At 42.9% G+C, this 22,091-nt stretch overlaps 1 protein-coding gene across 3 annotated transcripts; it reads right to left on the bottom strand.

Moving 5' to 3' along the window:
• Positions 1–1,706: 1,706 nt before the first annotated feature.
• On the bottom strand, positions 1,707–21,949 carry LOC110503004 (Golgi-pH regulating cation channel). 3 transcript variants are annotated; one of them, XM_090217553.1, is made up of 19 exons: positions 21,750–21,949; positions 20,601–20,661; positions 20,357–20,448; positions 19,852–19,986; positions 19,556–19,609; positions 19,126–19,303; positions 16,505–16,566; positions 15,875–16,058; positions 15,434–15,533; positions 15,215–15,308; positions 15,003–15,074; positions 13,861–13,969; positions 13,600–13,658; positions 11,355–11,458; positions 10,384–10,457; positions 10,209–10,285; positions 9,064–9,116; positions 8,713–8,743; positions 1,707–8,088 (listed from the first exon to the last, which is right to left on the bottom strand). In XM_090217553.1, exons 1-19 carry the CDS (start codon positions 21,903–21,905, stop codon positions 8,047–8,049), a joined length of 1,737 nt encoding a protein of 578 aa, XP_090073679.1. In that variant the 5' UTR covers positions 21,906–21,949; the 3' UTR covers positions 1,707–8,046. The 3 variants fall into 3 exon arrangements, with proteins under 3 accessions (XP_090073679.1, XP_021437042.2, XP_090073678.1); XM_021581367.3 differs by lacking the exon at positions 15,003–15,074 and adding an exon at positions 14,554–14,625 and having other exon boundaries at positions 21,750–21,945; XM_090217552.1 differs by lacking the exons at positions 1,707–8,088; positions 8,713–8,743; positions 9,064–9,116; ... (3 more) ...; positions 13,600–13,658; positions 13,861–13,969 and having other exon boundaries at positions 14,554–15,074.
• Positions 21,950–22,091: the final 142 nt, after the last annotated feature.

Genomic DNA, 22,091 nt, shown 5'->3' with positions numbered 1-22,091 from the left:
CCTAGTTAGTTGTGCAACTGAATGCATTCAACTGAAATGTGTCTTTTGCATTTAACCCACCCCCTCTGAATCAGAGAGGTGCGGGGGGCTGCCATAGCTTTTTACCTTGTCAGCTTAGGGATTCGATCCAGCAACCTTTCGGTTATGGGCCCAACACTCTAACCACTAGGCTACCTGCTGCCCCTCTAATCTTATTCATTATAATCTTAAAGGAAAAACTGATCCTAGATCAGCACTCATACTCTGAAACACTTTGTGAATATGGGCCCTGGGCTCCACACTGTCTGTTGATCCCAATTCATTCCCTGCCAAACTTTACATCCCTCTTGGCCCTGAGTAGGTCTTCACTAGTTAACACAGCCACAACGTCACAATTGTTAAATGGTGCTGTGGCTGTGTTAACTAGTGACAAACCCCTAAGAAACCCTTCGATGTTAGCAGATCTGTAAGGTGTAAGCTCCACCTCTACACAGCATACTTCCCCAATACCCTTTAGATCAGCAAACTTCTGGGGCCAAGAGGGAGGGAATGAATTGGATGGATATGGTTGGCTGAGGGATTTCATAACCCTACATTCACCCTGGCCTGGAGCAGTCAGCTTTCTAACAAATGCTGTGTCATTTAACAAACGTTTCTTACTTGATCATTTGAAGAAAGCTTTCTTTAAAAACATGTTAGTGAAAAACAAGCTTTCATTGTGACAGGACACACACTGCAGGTGCATGCGATTGTAGAGTTCACGAGGTGTTCCTACATAAGTGCCTTCACAACATTAACAGCCTATAGCCCTCTGTGGAACAGATTGGGTTAATTCACGCAACTCAGGAACACGTTGATTCTGTATAGTAGTCCCTACACCCCATTACCTTACTGAACAGTCAAGAAAAAGACATATCACTTTTAAAAATATAAGATTCAAATACCATTAAAAAAACTGCTTAGTCTGGTCATCAAAAGGATGTCCTAAAACCCCCTCATGGTAAATACAGTATATGTAAATGTTCTGAGCGGTTTCTCTGACTTCGGATGAAAATTAGTTAGTCTTTGCTATCTGCGGCACACGAACAGCTGTGCAAATGGAACATCTCATTCCACTAGACTAAAACAGGGGTTCCCTTTCCAGCCTTGGGTAACATCCAGCGCCCCCCCTGCGCACACAAGCACTGTTCATGAAACAAACTGTTCACACCCCTCATTGGTGAAGAGAATTTTGCAGGTTTAAAGCTAATTGTCTTGCAATTCTATACATTCTGCCGTGTATTCATGTGATATGTGACAAAAAAAATACAATATCTATGGGAAATTTTATTGTTTTACAGCCGACACGGGCTACTTGATCTGGACACTTCCGACAAGTTACAAATAGCTCTCTAAGGTATGCAATGACTGACATGACAAGGGGAACCGAATTCTACTATTACAACTTTCAAGAGTAAGTTTAAAGCTGGACTGAGTTCCTAGAAAACGTCACCCAGGCAACACAGGAACACATTGGTTTGGTAAGAAATCTGACCGAGGGAACAGTCCTGCCAGATGGTACAGTATACCACCTCGTGAGAGCACCAATATGACGTCATATGATGATAGCACATCTGCCTGACTAGATCATGGCTGGGTTCAGGACGCTGAAATAACCAAGATCTTATAATGATCAGTGGTTATAATATTTTCCTGTATTTTACTGCAATAATACAAAAACATATTGGTAAAATAAACATGTTTTATTTACAATTAAATTAACCATTGTATTACAATAACAATCAGAAATACAGATTCTCTTTCTCTCCAAGTCAACAGAAATAAATAGACGTACAGGCAAATGTATATGTACTTCCCAAATGGCACCTATCTAGTGAGTTACTTTTGACCAGGGTGAATAGAACTCTGGCCAAAAGTTGTGCACTCTACAGGGAATAGGGTGCCATTTCAGAAGCAGCCCTGGAATTAAATGTTCAAGCATAGTTCTGAAGACAAACCTTCCAAAAATAGGTACAAGGCAATAAATATTGAGTCACCTGGTGACTTAGGAAACAACAGAACTAACAGTCAGCCAAAACCAGACTGTTCTGTGAAAATAACAGACAAGTGAATACAGTCGTAGGCTACATGACAGGGAAAGAATGAGCATGAAGGCAGCCAGGGTCTGAGTAAGAAGACGCATCTAATTCTGATTTTCTACAAGTTAGAAAAAGCTCCAAATACACTAGGCCTGATTCCCAAACGCATCCCTAGACCCTACTGCCTACACACGAGATCTGAGGGGAAAGATTGGAAAATCTAGCGGGTAGGGGTTGTTTCTGGACAGGTCGAGAGTTGAGAACGAGTAAATGGACAACCCCCTAACCTTGTCCCTAGGCTGCAGAGGACAACATCATGAACCAATCCAACATAAACCCCTTGTGCCTATCCAAGGTCCAAAACGATATAAATCAAATCAAATAAAAGACAGCACTGTGCAGCCGTCTTCATCGACCTGGCCAAGGCTTTCGACTCTGTCAATCACCGCATTCTTATTGGCAGACTCAATAGCCTTGGTTTCTCAAATGACTGCCTCGCCTGGTTCACCAACTACTTTTCAGATAGAGTTCAGTGTGTCAAATCAGAGGGCTTGTTGTCCGGACCTCTGGCAGTCTCTATGGGGTTGCCACACGGTTCAATTCTCAGGCCGACTCTTTTCTCTGTATATATCAATGATGTCGCTCTTGCTGCTGGTGATTCCCTGATCCACCTCTACGCAGACGACACCATTTTGTATACATCCGGCCCTTCTTTGGACACTGTTAACAAATGAACTTCAATGCCATACAACACTCCTTCCATGGCCTCCAACTGCTCTTAAATGCTAGTAAAACTAAATGCATGCTCTTCAACCGATCGCTGCCGCACCTGCCCACCCATCCAGCATCACTTTAGAATATGTGGACATCTACAAATACCTAGGTGTCTGGTTAGACTGTAAACTCTCCTTCCAGACTCACATTAAGCATCTCCAATCCAAAATTAAATATAGAACCGGCTTCCTATTTCGCAACAAAGCCTCCTTCACTCGTGCTGCCAAACATACCCTCGTAAAACTGACTATCCTACCGATCCTTGCCTTCGGTGATGTCCTTCACAAAATAGCCTCTAACACTCTACTCAGCAAATTGGATGCAGTCTATCACAGTGCCATCCATATACTACCCACCACTCCGACCTGTATGCTCTCGTTGGCTGGCCCTCACTCCATATTCGTCGTCAAACGCACTGGCTCCAGGTCATCTATAAGTCTTCGCTAGGTAAAGCTCCACCTTCTCAGTTCACTGGTAACCATATACTGGGGTGAAAAGACTATTTGTACATCATCATCTGCACATCTATCACTCCAGTGTTAATGCTAAATTGTAATTATTTCACCTCTATGGCCTATTTATTGCCGTAACTCCCTAATGTTACTACATTTGCATACACAGTGTTGTTTTTGTTGCACTGCTTTACTTTATCTTGGCCAGATCGCAGTTGTAAATGAGAACTTGTTCAACTGGCCTACTTGGATAAATAAAGATTGGGATTGTTGGTCCACATGAAACTAACACCCCTACATTTGTGCCGTCTCATACACCATAACATGCATATGAAGACTTCAACAGACACCATTTAACTGGCACCAGTACCAGAACCTTTTCATAAATGGCGGACAACAAATGTGTACTTTGAAACTGTTCAACTATTACAAAACATAGGGATTGGGATAGCTATGTTGGAGTCATACCAACATCCCCTTTTCAATGGCAAAACAAATGCATGAATTAACCAGAGACTGTCATTTCTAATAGTTTCTCCTTTAAAATGAGTTTAGGAAAAGACAGCAGGGATCAAATTAAAACACACAATAACAATATCCCCATAAATTAACCAAGAGAGTAAACTAGAGGCTTTAGCAGATATACCAAAAAAAAATATTTAACTAGGCAAGTCAGTTAAGAACAAATTCTTGTTTACAATGACAGCCTACCCTGGCCAAACCCTAACCCGGAGGACGCTGGGCCAATTGTGCGCCGCCCTATGGGACTCCCAATCAATCACAGACGGTTGTGATACAGCCTGGAATCGAACCAGGGTCTGTAGTGACACCTCTAGCACTGAGATGCAGTGCCTTAGACCACTGTGCAACTCAGGAGCAAGGTGGAAGTACACTTAAACAAGAAATAACAAGGACCAATATTAGTCCCAAATGGCACCCTATCCTCTGTTTAGTGTACTACTTTATACCAGGGCCCGTAGGGCTCTGGTCAAAAGTAGTGCACTATATAGGGAATAGGATACCATTTAGGGCAGAAACAATGTAAAAAAAAAAGGGGGAGGGTACCAGGAGAAAGAAAGATATGTTTTGTCACATACACCTGATAGGTGCAGTGAAATGATTTTTTTACATGGTCAGCCATAGTATTACGGAGCTCCTGGGTTATATAATTGCCATGGTGCCTAGTGGCAGCCTCGGCAGAGAACTCATGTACATATGTAATAATATTTAATATTTTGTACCAAGTTTTACATTTTTCAATAGCTAAATGAGTACAGATCAAGTCTTGATATCATGAATTTGAGTCATGCCCATAAATTGTAGTGGTGTAAAGTACTTAAGTAAAAATACTTTAAAGTATTGCTGAAGTAGTTTTTTTGGGTATCTGTACTTTACTATTTATATTTCTGCAACTTTTACATTTACTCCACTACATTCTTAAAGAACCCTACTGCCTCTGACCTGGCAGACTCACTAAACGCACATGCTTCATTTGTAAATTAAGTATTAGAATGTGCCCCTGGCTATCTGTATATTAAAATAAAATGGTGCCATCTGATTTGCTTAATATAAGGAATTTGAAATGATTTATACTTTTGATACTTAAGAATATGTTAGCAATTACATTTAATTTTGATACTTGAGGAAAAGTATTTAGTTCTAAATATACTTATGATGATTTTGACTTGAGTCATTTTCTATTAAGGTATCTTTACTTTTACACAAGTATGATAATTGGGTACTTTTTCTACCACTAGGAAATGTATGAAAATCAGCATTGTCAACAAGCTAGGTAATGCTAGCTAGCCGGTGTGTTTTCATTTGAATTACACCGATGACTCAGGGTTGCTTTTCACCAACAGTGATCCAAGAGGCAGTGGGACAGCTTTTCATTACTTTGGAGGATACTTCTGAAGTGATGACTGTACTCTGTGGGGATCTCAAAGCTCATCACAGTCCCAATACAGGGAATCTGCAGACGGCGGAGACGCCCTGATGACATGGAGCTGCCAGCCTACCTGCCTGCCCTTGGACATGCTGACCAGACCACCACCGCTGCTGACCATCTAGCTATGAGCTTCCAGATCCTCTCATGAGAGCAGCTGTCCATCTGGAGGTTTCAGGAAACACTCAGACTTGACCCATCTACTGTTGTAGCCTATATCTCTAAATACATGCTTGTTGGTTATTTTGCTTAACAAGCACTTTATTATTCATTATAACTTCTCAATGCCATGGGCCTCAACTAAAGTACTGCCTCTACTAACCAACCTAAGGGGTGCATCAGTGATGTGAAACTTTCTGAACATCAATAGCAGATAGAACGGAATTGTGTCGGCTCTAGCATTATTCTTCTGACAGACAATCAGATAGAAATGTCGTGTAGAATCTGAACAGACCCAAGCCCTGTGATCCTACACTTACGTCAACACTACTGTTTAGTACTGCGTAACACACACTAAACTAATGAATCCTATGTCCCAGCCTAGAAAACACAATGCAGACAACTCTCCCCCACACAACACATCACATTATACTTTGGTTAGGAAGCAATAAAGCTTCACTCAGTGAGATATAATAATCACTACACACACACACACCTCTGAATTATGATCCATCAAAATATCACATTGGTCCTATATTACATAATGTATCCAATTGGTGTATAAATAATATACCAGCTTGTTCCCCTCTCCAAGATACAGTATAAAGTCAAGTTTTATCACAAAAACTGTCCCAAATGGCATCCTATTCCCTGTACACATTATAGTCATTTAGCAGATGCTCTTATCCAGAGCAACTTACAGAAGTGAGTGCATACATCTTCATACTTTATCGTACTGGACGCCCAGTGGGAATCGAACCCACAACCCTGGCGTTGCAATCACCATGGTGTACCAACTGAGCCACACAGGTCCATAGTTCCCTACTTTTGACCATTACCCCATAATGACGAAGTGAAAAGAGGATTTCAGAAATGTTTGAAAATGTATGAAACAAACAGAAATACCTTATTTACATAAGTATTCTGACCCTTTGCTATCAGACTTGAAATTGAACTCCGGTGCATCCTGTTTCCATCGATCATCCTTGAGATGTTTCTACAACTTGATTGGAGTCCACCTGTGGTAGATTCAATTGATTGGACATGATTTGGAAAGGCACACCCTAGTCTATATAAGGTCCCACAGTTGACAGTGCAAGTCAGAGCAAAAACCAAGCCATGTTGTCGAAGGAATTGTCCTTAGGGGTTGATACAGGATTGTGCCAAGGCACAGATCTGGGGAAAGGGTACCAAAAAATGTATGCAGCATTGAAAGTCCCCAAATACACAGTGCCCTCCATCATTCTTAAATGGAAGAACTTTCTAGAGCAATCAAGGGAGAAGGACCTTGGTCAGAGAGGTGACCAAGTACCCGATGGTGACTCACACAGCTCCAGAGTTCCTCTGTGGCGATGGGAGAACCTTCCAGAAGAATAACCATTTCTGCAGCACTCCACCAATCAGGCCTTTAGGGTAGTGGCCAGACAGAAGCCACTCCTCAGTAAAAAGTACATTACAGCCCTCTTGGAGTTTCCCAAAAGGTAGAGAAACAAGAAACAAGATTCTCTGGTCTGATGAAACCAAGATTGGATGTCAAGCGTCACATCTGGAGGAAACCTGACACCATCCCCTACGGTGAAGCATGGTGGTGGCAGCATCATGCTGTGGGGATGTTTTTCAGCGGTAGGGAGTGGGAGACTAGACAGGATCAACGGAAAGATGAACAGAGCAAAGTACAGAGAGATCCTTGATGAAAACCTGCTCCAGAGCGCTCAGGACTTCAGACTGGGGCAAAGGTTCACCTTCTAACAGGATAACGACCCTAAACACACAACCAAGACAATGCAGGAGTGGCTTCAGGACAAGTCTCTGAATGTCCTTGAGGGACCCAGCCAGAGCATGGACTTGAACCCGATCTAACATCACTTGAGACCGTAAAAAAAAAACTGTGCAGCGACACTCCTCTTCCAACCTGACAGAGCTCGAGAGGATCTGCAGAGAAGAATGGGAGAAACTCCCTAAATACAGAAGTGGCAGGCTTATAGTGTCAAACCCAAGAAGACTCGAGGCTGTAATCTCTGCCAAAAATGCTTGAACAAAGTTCTGAGTAAAGGGTCTGAATTCTTATGGAAATGTGATATTTCAGTTCTTTTATTTTGCAAAACATTCTAAAAACCTATTTTCATTCAGTCATTATGGGTTATTGAGTGTAGTTTGATGAGGGGGAAAAAAACAACATTTTATCAATTTTAGAATATGGCTGTAACGTAACGAAATGTGAAAAAAAGTAAAGGAGTCTGAATACTTTCCGAAGGCACCGAATAGGGTGCACTTTGGGACACACTCAATTGTTATGTCTTGGTTTGTGGAGAGGGTGAGAGGGCTAAACACATTAGGGCACACTGCAGCAAAAATGTTTGCAACGGAAAACTATAACCAGCATTTCTTATTGGACAAGTTCAGGTAGTACCTCCTGTTAAAATCAGTTTTCGTCCATTTGATACCCAATGAATAGGAGGACCCTGCTGATCGCCAAGTCAGAGGTGTTAAGCCCCAGTAGTATTGTAGACAAAGGTCTGACTGTCAGCCTAAACAGGCCTAGGACGGGATAGGTGTCGCACTCCTGGTGATCTGTCTCTTCCATGCCATGCAGGAGGAACCAATCTCAGAAGGAAGAGATGCTCTGCATCCATCGTGGGTAGTAGGAAGATTTCCCATGTTACTCCATCTTGGACATTTCATATTTTGTAGTCATGATTTCCTAGGTAAGGAATACAGTGGAAAAAAAAATATATATATATATATATCTCTCTCTCTCTCTCGAATACCATAGTGGCTGTCCATATAAAATTGCCTACTGGGAATTTAATAACATTATAGGAAATGCACAGTGAAATAAACCATATATTCTGAGTTACAAAATATTAGGGGAAACCTAGTCAGTTGTACAACTAAATGCATTCAACTGAAATGTGTCTTCTGCATTTAACCCAACCCCTCAATCCGAGAGGTGTGGGAGGCTGTCATAATCACCATCAACGGAAACAGTGGGTTGACTGCCTTGCTCAGGGGCAGAACAGATTTTTACCATGTCAGCTAGGGGATTCGATCCAGCAACCTTTCAGTTACTGGCCCAACACTCTAACCACTAGGCTACCTGCCGCCCTTATTAGGAAAGCCTTCCTAATATTTAGTTGCCTCCTCCTTTTGACCTCAGAAAAGCCTTAATTCGCCGAGGGCATGGACTCTGCAAGTGACATCAATAAGAGATCATATCTTTCACCTGATAGCACATGCCATGGAAAGAGCAGGTGTCCTTAATATTTTGTATCCTCAGTGTATTTTGCCATTGACAGAAATGACCCTGTGTTAAAAATATACACACCTCATCTGAATCAAGAAGGACGGGCAACGCTCTACAATGGAGGAAAATAAGGAGAAAACATTTGTTTTTATGAAACCACCACCTAATAATGGTGACCACATTAAACCAGGATTTCCCAAACTCGGTCCTGGGGACCCCAAGTGGTGCAGGTTTTGGTTTTTACCCTAACACTACACAGCTGATTCAAATGATCAAAGCCTGATGTTTAGTTGTTATTTGAATCATCTGTGTAGTGCTAGGGTAAAAACGTGCACCCTTTGGGGTCCCGAGGACAGAGTTTGGAAAACGCTGCTATAAACACACCTGCTATTTTGGTGTTGATAGAAATATTTATTGATAAGTGATGCTTACACGTCTGTTAGAGAGGTAGGAATGTTCTCTTCCACCCACTTCAAGTCTTCATCCTGGACAGGTGGGTAAGAGTGAAAATAAAAGAGAAAAGATAACTACTCAACGCTGCCCTCTGTTGTTTGAACTCGAATGTCATTCACTAGACTAAAAATACTGAACAAAAACATAAAACGCAACAATGTTCCTGAGTTACAGGTTATATAAGGAAATCAGTCAATTTAAATATATTCATTAGAACCTAATCAATGGATTTTCACATGCCTGGGAGGGCATAAGCCCATCCAATTGGGAGCCAGGCCTAACCACTGGCACAGCCAATCAGAATTAGTTTTTCCCCCACAAAAGGGCTTTATTACAGACAGAAATACTCCTCAGTTTATCAGCTGTCTGGGTGGTTTGTCTCAGTCGATGCCGCAGGTGAAAAAGACAGATTTTGAGGTCCTGGGCTGGTGTGGTTACACGTGGTCTGCAGTTGTGAGGCCGGATGGACATACTACCAAATTCTCTAAAATTACATTGGACGCAGTTTATGGTAGAGAAATTAACATTTAATTCTCTGCCAATAGCTCTGGTGGTCATTCCTGTAGTCAGCATACCAATTGCACGCTTCCTCAAAACTTGAGACATCTGTGGCATTGCGTTGTGACAAAACTGCACATTTTAGTGGCCTTTTATTGTCCCCAGCACAAGGTGCACCTGTGTAATGATGCTGTTTAATCAGCTTCTTGATATGCCTAACCTGTCAGGTGGATGTATTATCTTGGCAAAGGAGAAATGCTCACAAACAGGGATGTAAACTAATTTGTGCACAAAATTTGAGAGAAGCTTTTTGTGCTTTTATTTCATCTCATGAAACCAACACTTTACATGTTGCGTTTATATTTATGTTCAGTATATACAGTAGATGGTCATTTGTTCTTGAAGGTCATTTTTGTTCTTGAATTGCATCACAGGTCAGAGCAAACATTTGAGTGTCAGTTACCTGAAAGTGAAACTTTATTGACTGACAGAAAAGGTTGGCTTGTTGGTATGCTGTATTTATATGTGGAGATAGTGTTCATATTGATTGGATAATTGGAAATGGACTTAATTCCCTGAGGGAACAAATCAAGTTGTATTAATTGAATTGAAGGTTTGATACTAACCGGGTTAGATCCTGAAGGCTTGGCTGAGCCGTTCATCTCACTCTTAAAGTTGGAGGCTCTCAGCTTTATGCCATCAGCTGTGTGTGTTTAGAGAAACACGGAGAGAAAGATCACCAAGGTTCAAACACATTATCACTAAAGAAGTTAAACAAAAACAGAACTACATGTAGAATACCTAAATTAGCTGACACCAGGAACTCCTCAATCTCCTCATCGTCAGAGTCATCCATCAGTGGAGTGAACGCATATCTGAGGAGAACAAAGGAACAGTTCCAGTATGAACAGTTATAAAGCCTTAAAAATGGTTATAAAGCTCCAGAACATTTAAAGGCTGTGTTAAGTTTGTGTTTCCTCTGAAGCTTGGAATGGTGGTAAGGTGAGGCACTTTCTCCCTGACTGACTGTTGGTAGTGTGATATGTCAACATATTGCCATTGATAAATCTACAGCACACTCAACAAGGTAGCTAAGGTGCAGGATGTAGACAATGGTCTCCACACACTTAGATCAAAGCACATTTCACTAATATAATAGGCAGGTCAATCATCAACGCTGGTTGTTAGCTGACCGCAAGGCACTAGAGGGTAGTGCGTACAGCCCAGTACATCACTAGGGCCAAGCTTCCTGCCATCCAGGACCTGTCAACCAGGCGGTGTCAGAGGAAGGCCCTAAAAATGGTCAGACTCCAGCCACCCTAGTCAGACTGTTTTCTCTGCTACCGCAAGGCAAGCGGTACCGGAGTGCCAAGTCTAGGTCCAAAAGGCTTCTCAACAGCTTCTACCCCCAATCCATAAGACTCCTGAACAACTAATGAAATGGCTACCCCCCCCAATAAAATTTTATTTGGCGTTCTCCAATACAACACTGTCCACATATAGGACACACACACATTTGATATTACTATCCTAGTGGGGACCTCAAAAGTACTTCCATTCAAAATCCTATTTTCCCTGACCCTGAAAATAGACTTTGCCCTTTTTTTTTACTATCCTTGTGGGGAATTCTGCCCCTGAACAGGCAGTTAACCCACTGTTCCTAGGCCATCATTGAAAATAAGAATTTGTTCTTAACCGACTTGCCTAGTTTAAATAAAGGTTTAATAAAAAAGGTACCCACGAGGATAGCCACACACACCATGTAACCTCACCTTTGGTTGTTAGCAGAGGGTCTCCATAAGAACATGATAACCAGCAGTATGATGGAGAACAGGAACCTCCAGAAGGCATCATCAACCCACAGCTCCACCCAGTCCTGTTATATGGAATAATACAAACAATGTCATCCATGATACTGTTCAATACATGACCCAATACGGCAGTCTTGAGCTGGCATTTTTTACAATACGTTGATTGAATGTCTTAAGTCCTGAACAGTGAAAATTATGTTTTCATCAAATGTAATGATATTTGGATGAAACCAGTATCAGTTCAAAGAAAGGTGACCCAAGTATGAAAAATGACTGTAGCTGGTACACTGATAGAGTTGATCATAAAGTTACTGGTCCCCTCGAACTGTGTCAAGTCCCTGGATTCAGGAGGCAGGCAATACCAAGGATTTACTTGTGGCTTTATGCAACGTCATATAAAACCGGCATCACATGCATCTACACCTTGCTTTGTTTATAAACCAGTGGGTTGTGGGTTCGATTCCCACAGGAGACCAGTATGGGGGGAAAAGTATGAAAATGTATGCACTCACTACTGTAAGTAACTTCAAATAATATTTTTGCAGGAATCTCCTTGCAAATGATTTTGCCGAAGATTGTATCACCGCCGGGCTGGGCAACCTGAGCTTTTGCTAAGAGAGTCTGCTAAATGACAAATGTCAATGTAAATCTCAAGCAGAATACTTGTAACCTTTCATCTGTGGTGCGACTGATAGTTACAGCTGGTCAAGCTACAGCTCGCATCGAGGCAAATAACACTGAAACATGCATGAGAGCACCAGCTGTTCCGGATGACTGTGTGATCACGCAGCCGATGTGAGTAAGACCTTTATACAGGTCAACATTCACAAGGTCGCAGGGACAGAAGGATTACCAGGACGTGTACTGCGAGCATGCGCTGACAAGTGTCTTCACTGACATTTTAAACATCTCTGAGTCTGTAATACCAACATGTTTCAAGCAGACCACCATAGTCCCTGTGCCAAAGAACACTAAGGTAACCTGCCTAAATGACTACCAACCCATAGCACTCACATCTGTAGCCATGAAGTGCTTCGAAAGGCCGGTCATGGCTCACAACACCACTATCCCAGAAACCCTAGACACACTCTAATTTGCATACCGCCCCAACGGATTCACAGATGATGCAACCTCTACTGCACTCCAAACTGCCCTTTCCCACCTGGACAAATAACACCTATGTGAGAATGATATTCATTGACAACAGCTCAGCCTTGAACACCATAGTGCCCTCAAAGCTCATCACTAAGCTAAGGACCCTGGGACTAAACACCTCCCTCTGCAACTGGATCCTGGACTTCCTGACGGGCCGCCCCCAGGTGGTAAAGGTAGTAACAACACATCTGTCATGCTGATCCTCAACACAGGGGCCCCTCAGGGGTGCGTGCTCAGTCCCCTCCTGTACTCCCTGTTCACTCATGACTGCACGGCCAGGAGCGAGTCCAACACCATCATTCATTTTGCCGATGACACAACAGTGGTAGGCCTGATCACCGACAACACAGCCTTTAAGGAGGTGGTCAAAGACCCGGCCGTGCAGTGGCAGGACAACAACCTCTCCCTCAACGTAATCAAAACAAAGGAGATAGCTGTGGACTACAGGAAAGAGGACCGAGCACACCCCCAATCTCATCGACGGTGCTGTAGTGGAACAGGTTGAGCGCTTCAAGCTCCTTGATGTCCACATCATCAAAGATGGTCCAAGCACACCAAGACAGTCGAAGACGGCACGACAAAACCTATTCCCCCTCAGGAAACTGAAAAGATTTGGCATGGGTCCTCAGAGCCACCATTGAGAGCATCCTGACTGGTTGCATAACTGCCTGGTACGGCAACTGCTCAGCAGTTGAATGCTGAGCTGCAAGGCACCAGAGGGTAGTGCGAATGGCCCAGTACATCACTGGGGCCAAGCTCTATACCAGGTGGTGTCAGAGGAAGGCCCTAAATATTGTCAAAAACTCCGGCCACCCTAGTCATAGACTGTGCTCTCTGCTACCGCATGGCAAGCGGTACCGGAGCACCAAGTCTAGGTCCAAGAAGCTTCTAAACAGCTTCTACCCCCAAGCCATAAGACTCCTGAACAGATAATCAAATGGCTACCCGGACTATTTGCATTGCCTGGAACCTTTAAGAAATGCACAGAGCAGTCAAACTTGATATCACACAACTGGACCATTTGCTGCCATTTACAAGAAGACATACTCACAGATTGACAGTCGGCTAGTCTGAATTTTTTCGTCGTCCACACCATGAAAATGATTGAAGCTGAAGGTGGGGGAAAAAATACAACCAAAACTGCATCAGACCATTTCCATTCAATTGTGAGACTAATTCTGAATGAAGTATGAAGTAGGCTACATACATATACTGCTTTATAACATTGTTCATAATGCCTTATACAGTAGTAATGTGTTATGATACTCATGAACTATAAAAACATGAAAATTGTCTTCCTGGCTGTACTCACCTATAATGGCAAAGATGAGTGTGTTTGTGAAATGTCTGTAGAGAGACAGCTTCACTGGGTTTCTCCTCAGCTTCAGTGTCTTTATAGTGTGAGCCAGGCTCACAAATATGTTAGGGGGCAGTCAAGGAAACAGCAGCTGTGCTTCACAGTATGTAACTAACAGACCTTTTAATTTGATTTATTTTACCTTTATTTAACTAGGCAAGTCAGGTAAGAACAAATTCTTATTTTCAATGGACGGGATAGGAACAGTGGGTTAACTGCCTGTTCAGGGGCAGAACAACAGATTTGTACCTTGTCAGCTCAGGGGTTTGAATCATGGAAGAACCTTGCAAAAAACAGCAGGGATGATAACATGCAAGGTGTACATGCAAGGCAGGGATAGGGGCCAAGGGCTCGGCCCAGACTACTAGATCTCTACTATCAGACCTCCAGGTTAGCTAGCTGTGCGTTAGCTAGCTGTGCTATAGCGTGCAAGAATAGATTATTAGATTATTTGCCCTCATGCAGAGACCCTTTGGATTGGCACAGGGAGGGACGGTGTAGCCCTGGGTAGGGACCATGGATTGGGGGGGGGGGGGGGCTCCAGTGGACAGGCTGGAGGCTGAGGACCAGAGAAGCCCCGGTAGGGATAAGGGGGCCCCCAGGGGACAGAGTAGCCTCAAACAGGGCTATAAGCACACCAAAGGATATCCACCAGCAGAGAGAAGAGTCAAGCAGAGCCAGAGGAATGTTGGCCAACAGAGCCAGGTCAGAGTCTTTCGCCTGAGAGGAAGAAAGAAGAAAGGGATTGAGAGAGACAGGATGGACAGACAGGTGGGAATAATGGGAGGAAGAAAGAGAGAAGACAGAAGGTGAAAGTGATGGAGAGTGAGTGGGGGAGAGAAAAATAACAGCAGTAACCAAAGAAAATTACCTAGTGAAACATGATTTAATATACAATATAAGTTTACAATCCAAACTGTACAAGATACATTATAACCCCAGCATCATGACTTTCAGTGAGAATCATTAGTATGCAACACAATAAGGTGCCATTCTGTAACACTGATAGACAAGTGATACAGCCAAGTAGGCCATTAAGTTATGATAGACCACTAGAGGTGCATTATGGGGTAAATATTCTAAATAAGGAAGGATATGAACCAGATGACACAGAAGTCCATCAATGCTAGAACAATGGATGTGATGAGGGCGGGGCCATTTTCACGAACCTTTAGTGAATGCATACACACGTATTGAACATAATTCCCATAACCCACACATTAGAAAAACAGCACGCCATTGAGAAATGAAGATTCACATTCAAAATGCAAGCTCACTGGAGGTAAGCAAGATCAGGAATAAGCCTTACCCCAGTGATCCTAAGCACACCTTCGATGGCAGCAAAGGCAAAGTACATCACACCTAGTCCCACCACTCTGTGCATCACTGTACCCAGTCGAGGTCTGATGGGAAACGCACACAACACAGGAAAAATGACTAAATACATACAGCGCGATAACGTAACTGGGGTCACCTATCAAAGGACAGGGAGTAAGAGTGTGTGACGACCTTTATTTTCTCAACTTACTTGACTATACCATATCCCAGACTGACGATAATGACCAGCAGCCGTGCCAGGGTTCTCTTCAGGGCAGAGATGAGCTCAGCAAAGATCAACAGGCCTGGAGCTAAAAACATCCACATTGGAATTAATTCTCTCTCACACGAGACAGAAAAACTCTTGCTCAGAATAATAACACTCCCCAAACCTCCCCCTTGGCCCCAAGCCTGCGATGTTTGAAAATCTGTAAGGTAGAATTAATATGGTGGACTCTCCACCACTATACTGCTGATACCTATCCAGACCCTTCAGATCTGCCAACATTGAAAGGTTAGGGCCAAGGGGCAGGGAGGGAATTGGGACCAGATCAATGTGATCCATTCCACCATGCTACTATACAGAGGCTCTTAGTACTTTCTATAAACCAGTCAGAGAACAGAGTTAGGTGTAACTGTAGTGTAGACCTACAAGCTGCCCCGACACCGTTGGTGTTCTCGTACTCAGCACAGAACACAGCCTTCTCCACCATGCCCAGAAAGATGACTCCAGCTATCCAGAACTGGATCCGCAGTAAGTCCTTCCAGTAGCAGGCAGCCCACAGGAACCAGAGTAACGCATACAGGATGTACACTGTACACATCACCATGTAGAACTGAGACAGAGACAAAGGGTGAGAGTGAGAGAAAAATATTGGTTCTTCCAGTAGCAGGCTGAATACATAAACCAGAGTAACACGCACACCGTACAGGATGTACACATCACCATGTAGAACTGAGATGCGTGTTAAAACAAAATAACAGACAGGTATTTTTCTGAACAAACCACAAGGTCCTGTACGGTTCAGTTAGTAGAGCATGCCACAAGCAACGGCAGGATTGTGTGCTTGAAAGCTTTGGATGAAAGTCAGCTAATATATTATTACATGAAGACAACACAAAACAGGTGTCTGATATCTATGACAATGATTAACCCTACAATGTATATGTGGCTAGAGACAAGCACTGGAAATTAGCGTGAGCTAAAATGTCATGGTGCAATGCATCCCACTGTTGTTTATTCAATGTGTCACTGACTATGTTTAATTGTATGTATACTCACGATCATGAGAGGCCATTCTGTGATGGAGATGTAGCCGTGAGTTCCTTTCATTACGACGTTGACTGGAAATATAAAGACTCAATCAGCTATCCATAACACAATAATTAGGGTTACAATAAACTTCCTGTGGCGTTCTGCACTAGAATCGAATAGTCCCAGCGATTTGCAACTTTTCAGGGAAGTCAGAAACCAATACACGCAGTCAGTTAGGAACACAAAGGCTAACTTTTTCGAACAGAAATTTGCATCCTGTAGCTCTAAATCATAAACGTTTTGGGACACCAAAGTCAATGGAGAATAACAGCACCTCCTCCCAGCTACCCACTGCACTGAGGCTAGGAAACACTGTCACCACCGATAAATCCACGATAATTTCAATAAGCATTTCTCTACGGCTGGCCATGCCAACCTCCTGGCTACCCCAACCCTGGCCAACAGCTCCGCACCCCCCGCAGCTACTTGCCCAAGCCTCCCCAGCTTCTCCTTCACCCAAATACAGATAGCAGATGTTCTGAAAGAGCTGCAAAACCTGGACCCGTACAAATCAGCTGGGCTAGACAATCTAGACCCTCTCTTTCTAAAATTATCCGCCGCCAATGTTGCAACCCCTATTACCAGTCTGTTCAACCTCTCGTATCGTCCGAGATCCCTAAAGGTTGGAAAGCTGCCACGGTCATCCCCTTCTTCAAAGGGCTGACACTCTAGACCCAAACTGTTACAGACCTATATCCATCCTGCCCTGCCTTTCTAAAGTCTTCAAAAGCCAAGTTAATAAACAGATCACTGACCATTTCAAATCCCACCGTACCTTCTCCGCTGTGCAATATGGTTTCCGAGCTGGTCACAGGTGCACCTCAGCCACGCTCAAGGTACTAAACGATATCATAACCGCCATCGATAAAAGACAGCACTGTGCAGCCGTCTTCATCGACCTGGCCAAGGCATTCAACTCTATCAATCACCTCATTCTTATTGGCAGACTCAATAGCCTTGGTTTCTCAAATGACTGCCTCACCAACTACTTCTCAGAGTTCAGTGTGTCAAATCGGAGGACCTGCTGTCCAGACCTCTGGCGGTCTCTATGGGGGTACCCCAGGGTTCAATTCTCGGGCCAACTCTTTTCTCTGTACATATCAACGATGTCGCTCTTGCTGCGGGTGATTCCCTGATCCACCTCTACGCAGACGACACCATTCTGTATACATCTGGCCCTTCTTTGGACACTTAAAACAAGCTTTAAATGCATTATTTTCAACCGATCGCTGCCCGCGCCCGCCCGCCCGACATCACTACTATGGACGGTTCTGACTTAGAATATGTGGACAACTACAAATACCTAGGTCTGGCTAGACTGTAAACTCTCCTTCCAGCCTCATAGTAAACATCTCCAATCCAAAATTACATCTGGAACGGGCTTCCTATTTCACAACAAAGCCTCCTTCACTCACACCGCCATACATACCCTCGTAAAACTGACTATTCTACCGATCCTTGACTTTGGCGATGTCATTTACAAATAAGCCTCCAACACTCTACTCAGCAAACTGGATGCAGTCAATCACAGTGCCATATACCACCCACCACTGCGGCCTGTATGCTCTCGTCGGCTGGCCCTCGCTACATATTCGAGGGCCAGACGCACTGGCTCCAGGTCATCTGTAAGTCTTTGCTAGGTAAAGCTCCGCCTTATCTCAGCTCACTGGTCACGATAACACCCACACGTAGCACGCGCTCCAGCAGGTATATCTCACTGGTCATCCCCAAAGCCAACACCTCCTTTGGCCCCCTTTTCTTCCAGTTCTTTTCTGCCAATGACTGGAACAAATTGCAAAAAAAGTACAAATTTAACATAAAAATTTAAATCGCTGAAGTTGGAGAATTATATCTCCCTCACTAACTTAAACATCAGCTATCTGGGCAGCTAACCGATCGCTGCAGCTGTACACAGCCCATCTAATCTACCTACCTCATCTCCATATTGTTTTAATTTACTTTTTTTGCACACCAGTATTTCTACTTGCACATCATCTGCCACTCCTGTGTTAATTTGCTAAATTGTAATTACTTTGCTACTATGACCTATTTATTACCTTACCTCCTCACGCCATTTGCACACACTGTATAGATACTTTTTTTTATATTGTGTTATTGACTATGTTTGTTCATTCCATGTGTAACTCTGTGCTGTTGTTTGTGTCGCACTGCTTTGCTTTATCTTGGCCAGGTCGCAGTTGTAAATGAGAACTTGTTCTCAACTGGCCTACCTGGTCAAATAAAGGTGAAATAATATTTTAAAAATTAAACATGGAGCAACGTGATCAAAATGGCCAATGTCCTTTATATAATTTTAATGAGTATTTAGGCTGCCTAAAGAAACTAAAAAAATGTCTTGGTAAGCCTCACAAGCAAGTTTAACATTCCAAGTATTCAATAACTTGGTCATGTTCATTAGGGTAGATCACCGTAAAAATGTTGCAGAGTCCAGCTAGTACCTTCCCATTACAGTCAATTCTCTTGTTAGTTCTGGTGGTCCCTCCCTGTTTCAGTCTGCATTCTTCCGTCTGGTGCCTGGTGAACACAACCCAGTTGAAGTGAAATTGGGGTTAATGCAGTGAACCCACCTGTTAGATTCCAGTTGGCTTCCTGTTTGTTAGACTTAATCACCACCACCAGCAGATAGGGGCCGTCCTTCCACGTGGTGGCGATGACGTCATGTTTAAGCGACACACTGCCGTTCTTCAGACCGCCGACTTTGTCGTACTCCTCCATCGTCCATTTCGTGTAGTTTTCATCTGAGCCCTGGGTAGGATTGAACCAACATTTGTTTTGAAAGGGGGTTAAATGCATTATGCAATGAAGAACGCAGGAAGAAATGAGAATGTGAAAAGTGATAGTCTGGTTCCAGATCTCTTTGTGCATGCTGTATATGCCAACTCCAACGGTCATTGACAACAATCTTAGCAACTTGCAATGTAGCCGAAAGTGTGTGTGTAAAACGTTTTTTTATATGCATCATCAGTGAAACATCATGACCTCATCGTAGCATCTCACCGGTGCTGCTCCTTCCATGGGAGGGACAACTGGCCGTGGTTCTGCCTTGGCTTTCTGAAACAAACAAAGTTGTCATACAGTAAGTTGTCAGTAAGTCAAACGCAAAGTTCCAAAACAAATTATTCTTCCCAATATATCCTTTTCAAACTATTGAGGCGACCCAAATATTTCGTTATCACACTTTCCCTTTCAGCACAGTTTCAGCTACTATGGAAAAGGAGTAACCAGGCCAGCTCAGGAGTGTGAAAAGCACTGTAATGTAATGGAACTCATGTATGTAACCTATAAGCCCTTACATTTAGCATTGGGAAGTATCGCAGGTCATTGTTGCAGCTCAAGGGCTTGTGCTTGTGCTCAATGCATTCCCCTTGTCCTAGAGGGTTAGGATCCATACTCTGTCCTCGACTCAGTGGCGTCCTCTCATACATTTCCTTTAAAGTAATCATTTATATTCATATTCAATGTTTCACATCTATTTAATACATAAAATATTCAACCATATTTATTAGTAGTTGAATGTAGGGAGACATACATTTCCTATGAGGAATTACGGGATTTAAAAATAACTCTTACAGTTAGTATAGTCAACTGGTAATTCACACCAACTGTCAAAATGTGGCACTACCATAGGAATTCTAAACAAATGAGTCATTAAGAAAATGTTCAAGGTATTGATAATGAAAGATGACTACAGCAAACTCACTTTCTGCTCCACACCTATATATGTCAGCCTATAGACATTAAATAGCCTATAACTTAGTACTAGTCACTTACTGTAATTACTACCTGTACTTTACTTACCTCAATATTATTGAACTCATTGTGGCAGGGATAGTATTTCAAGTACCATTGAATGGTAAAAGTCATCTCCTCTGGACAACCAAAGGACACAACTAAAAGAGAAACAATAAATTGGTGTAAAGAGAAACAATAAATTGGTGTTACAGAGGTAGTTCTTTGGGCGCTTTCATATCCCTCCTGTGATCCAGATCCTGGGAGTGCTTGGTAGTCTGTCTGAAACAAATCCTGGACCTGCTAATCTTACCTTTCAATTTGATATCAGTGTCTTTATACATGGATTTCCTCAAAAGTAATGGTCTTGAGGTCTGAGAAGAAGAGGAAACAGCGTTTACATTAGTTAGATAAACTGAGTGATAGGCCTACACTAGAGTCAGGTCTGATTAATGCCAGCACTGGAACAAAACACAGGCACTGGTCTGGTGACCTATGTCTCCATCCTCTCAGAGTAACAGTGATGATTTAAGATCAGATCACAATGAATGAGATTAAAAGGACGGGGGACCTGATCCTAGATCAGCACTGATTCCTACTCAGACACTTTATATGGGCCCTGGTGACCATTATTGGGAGTCCCTAGGCAGGCAATGGCAGCTCTCACATTACTCTGCAACAGGATATGGTGGTGGACAGACATCTGACCAGCTCCATGGAAAATTGGGGCTACGTCCCAATTAGCCTACCTAACCTTCCTCCTAAAGTGTGCACTTGTTCACTTCACTGACTTGAAAGCAAATGACTGGTAGACACGATGTTTGTCTTACCCCTTCAATTCATTGGACATTGTAACGTTAGCTATATAGTTACTATAGCAATATAATTCTGGCATAGCCTAGTTAGCTACATGTTCTAATCTGGACATTAGCTAGCTAAATGGTTGTTAGACTTCTTATATCGGGGCAAAATTGCAGGCAATGATCTAGCCCAGTACAGGACAGTGGTCCCTCTGATATTTGTTTACATACCGCCTACGTTGTATGTTACGTTAGGTAGCTGCCTAACCTAGCTCGGCTATGTTTGGGCAATACATTAAGAAAACATTTGGGGTAACGTTATAACTATGGTCTAAACTAAAACAGCTTGCCTAATTGTCCGAGGTAGCATGGTATATCATTCAAAGAATATTCCTAAACCAACTAACGTTAGCTAACTAGTTAGCTCACTCACCAGATAGCTAACGGTGCATAGACAGTACAATGGCTTGTGCAAATCGATAGCCTGAATATGTTCAGGAAAATGCATTACCAATCAATACTGTTAATGTTCAATTTTAAAGAACAGAAAATCTGGCTCGCTAGATTGCTAGGACGGATGAATCGCACTGCTGTTCTTGCTAGTTAACTCGAAACCTAACTTTAGCTTGACAACTAGATAAATTGAATATTTGAATACTCACATTGACAACTGTAATACTCCATTGTCCCGGTTCTGGTGCTGCCATGACCCCGCTATTTACATCGCCCAATAAAATGAACCCTGTCAAAAGAAGGAGCCAGGGTTTGACTGAGCTAGCCTTGCTGTTCCACGTCCTCACCCGTACAGAAGCAGCCATGTTTTCAGTAGCTCTAGTGTTGCGTGGCTGGCTGGCCAACTCACCTGAGTGGAAAATGTCACACACCTGGGTATCTTTGAGTTGACGTTTTGGCATTACATGCATTACACCATGTAAAGCCGTGCCAGTTACCGTATACTTTATAAAAACGATAGCAACTTGAAATCTGTTATTCATTTACCTTTC

The sequence above is a fragment of the Oncorhynchus mykiss genome, chromosome 23 (assembly GCF_057628025.1).
Source record: "Oncorhynchus mykiss isolate SJ-2025 chromosome 23, ASM5762802v1, whole genome shotgun sequence".
In the NCBI taxonomy this organism is placed as follows: Eukaryota; Metazoa; Chordata; class Actinopteri; order Salmoniformes; family Salmonidae; genus Oncorhynchus; species Oncorhynchus mykiss.
The sequence above is the reverse complement of the archived record's forward strand: the minus strand, read 5'-3'. Positions and strand labels throughout refer to the sequence as shown.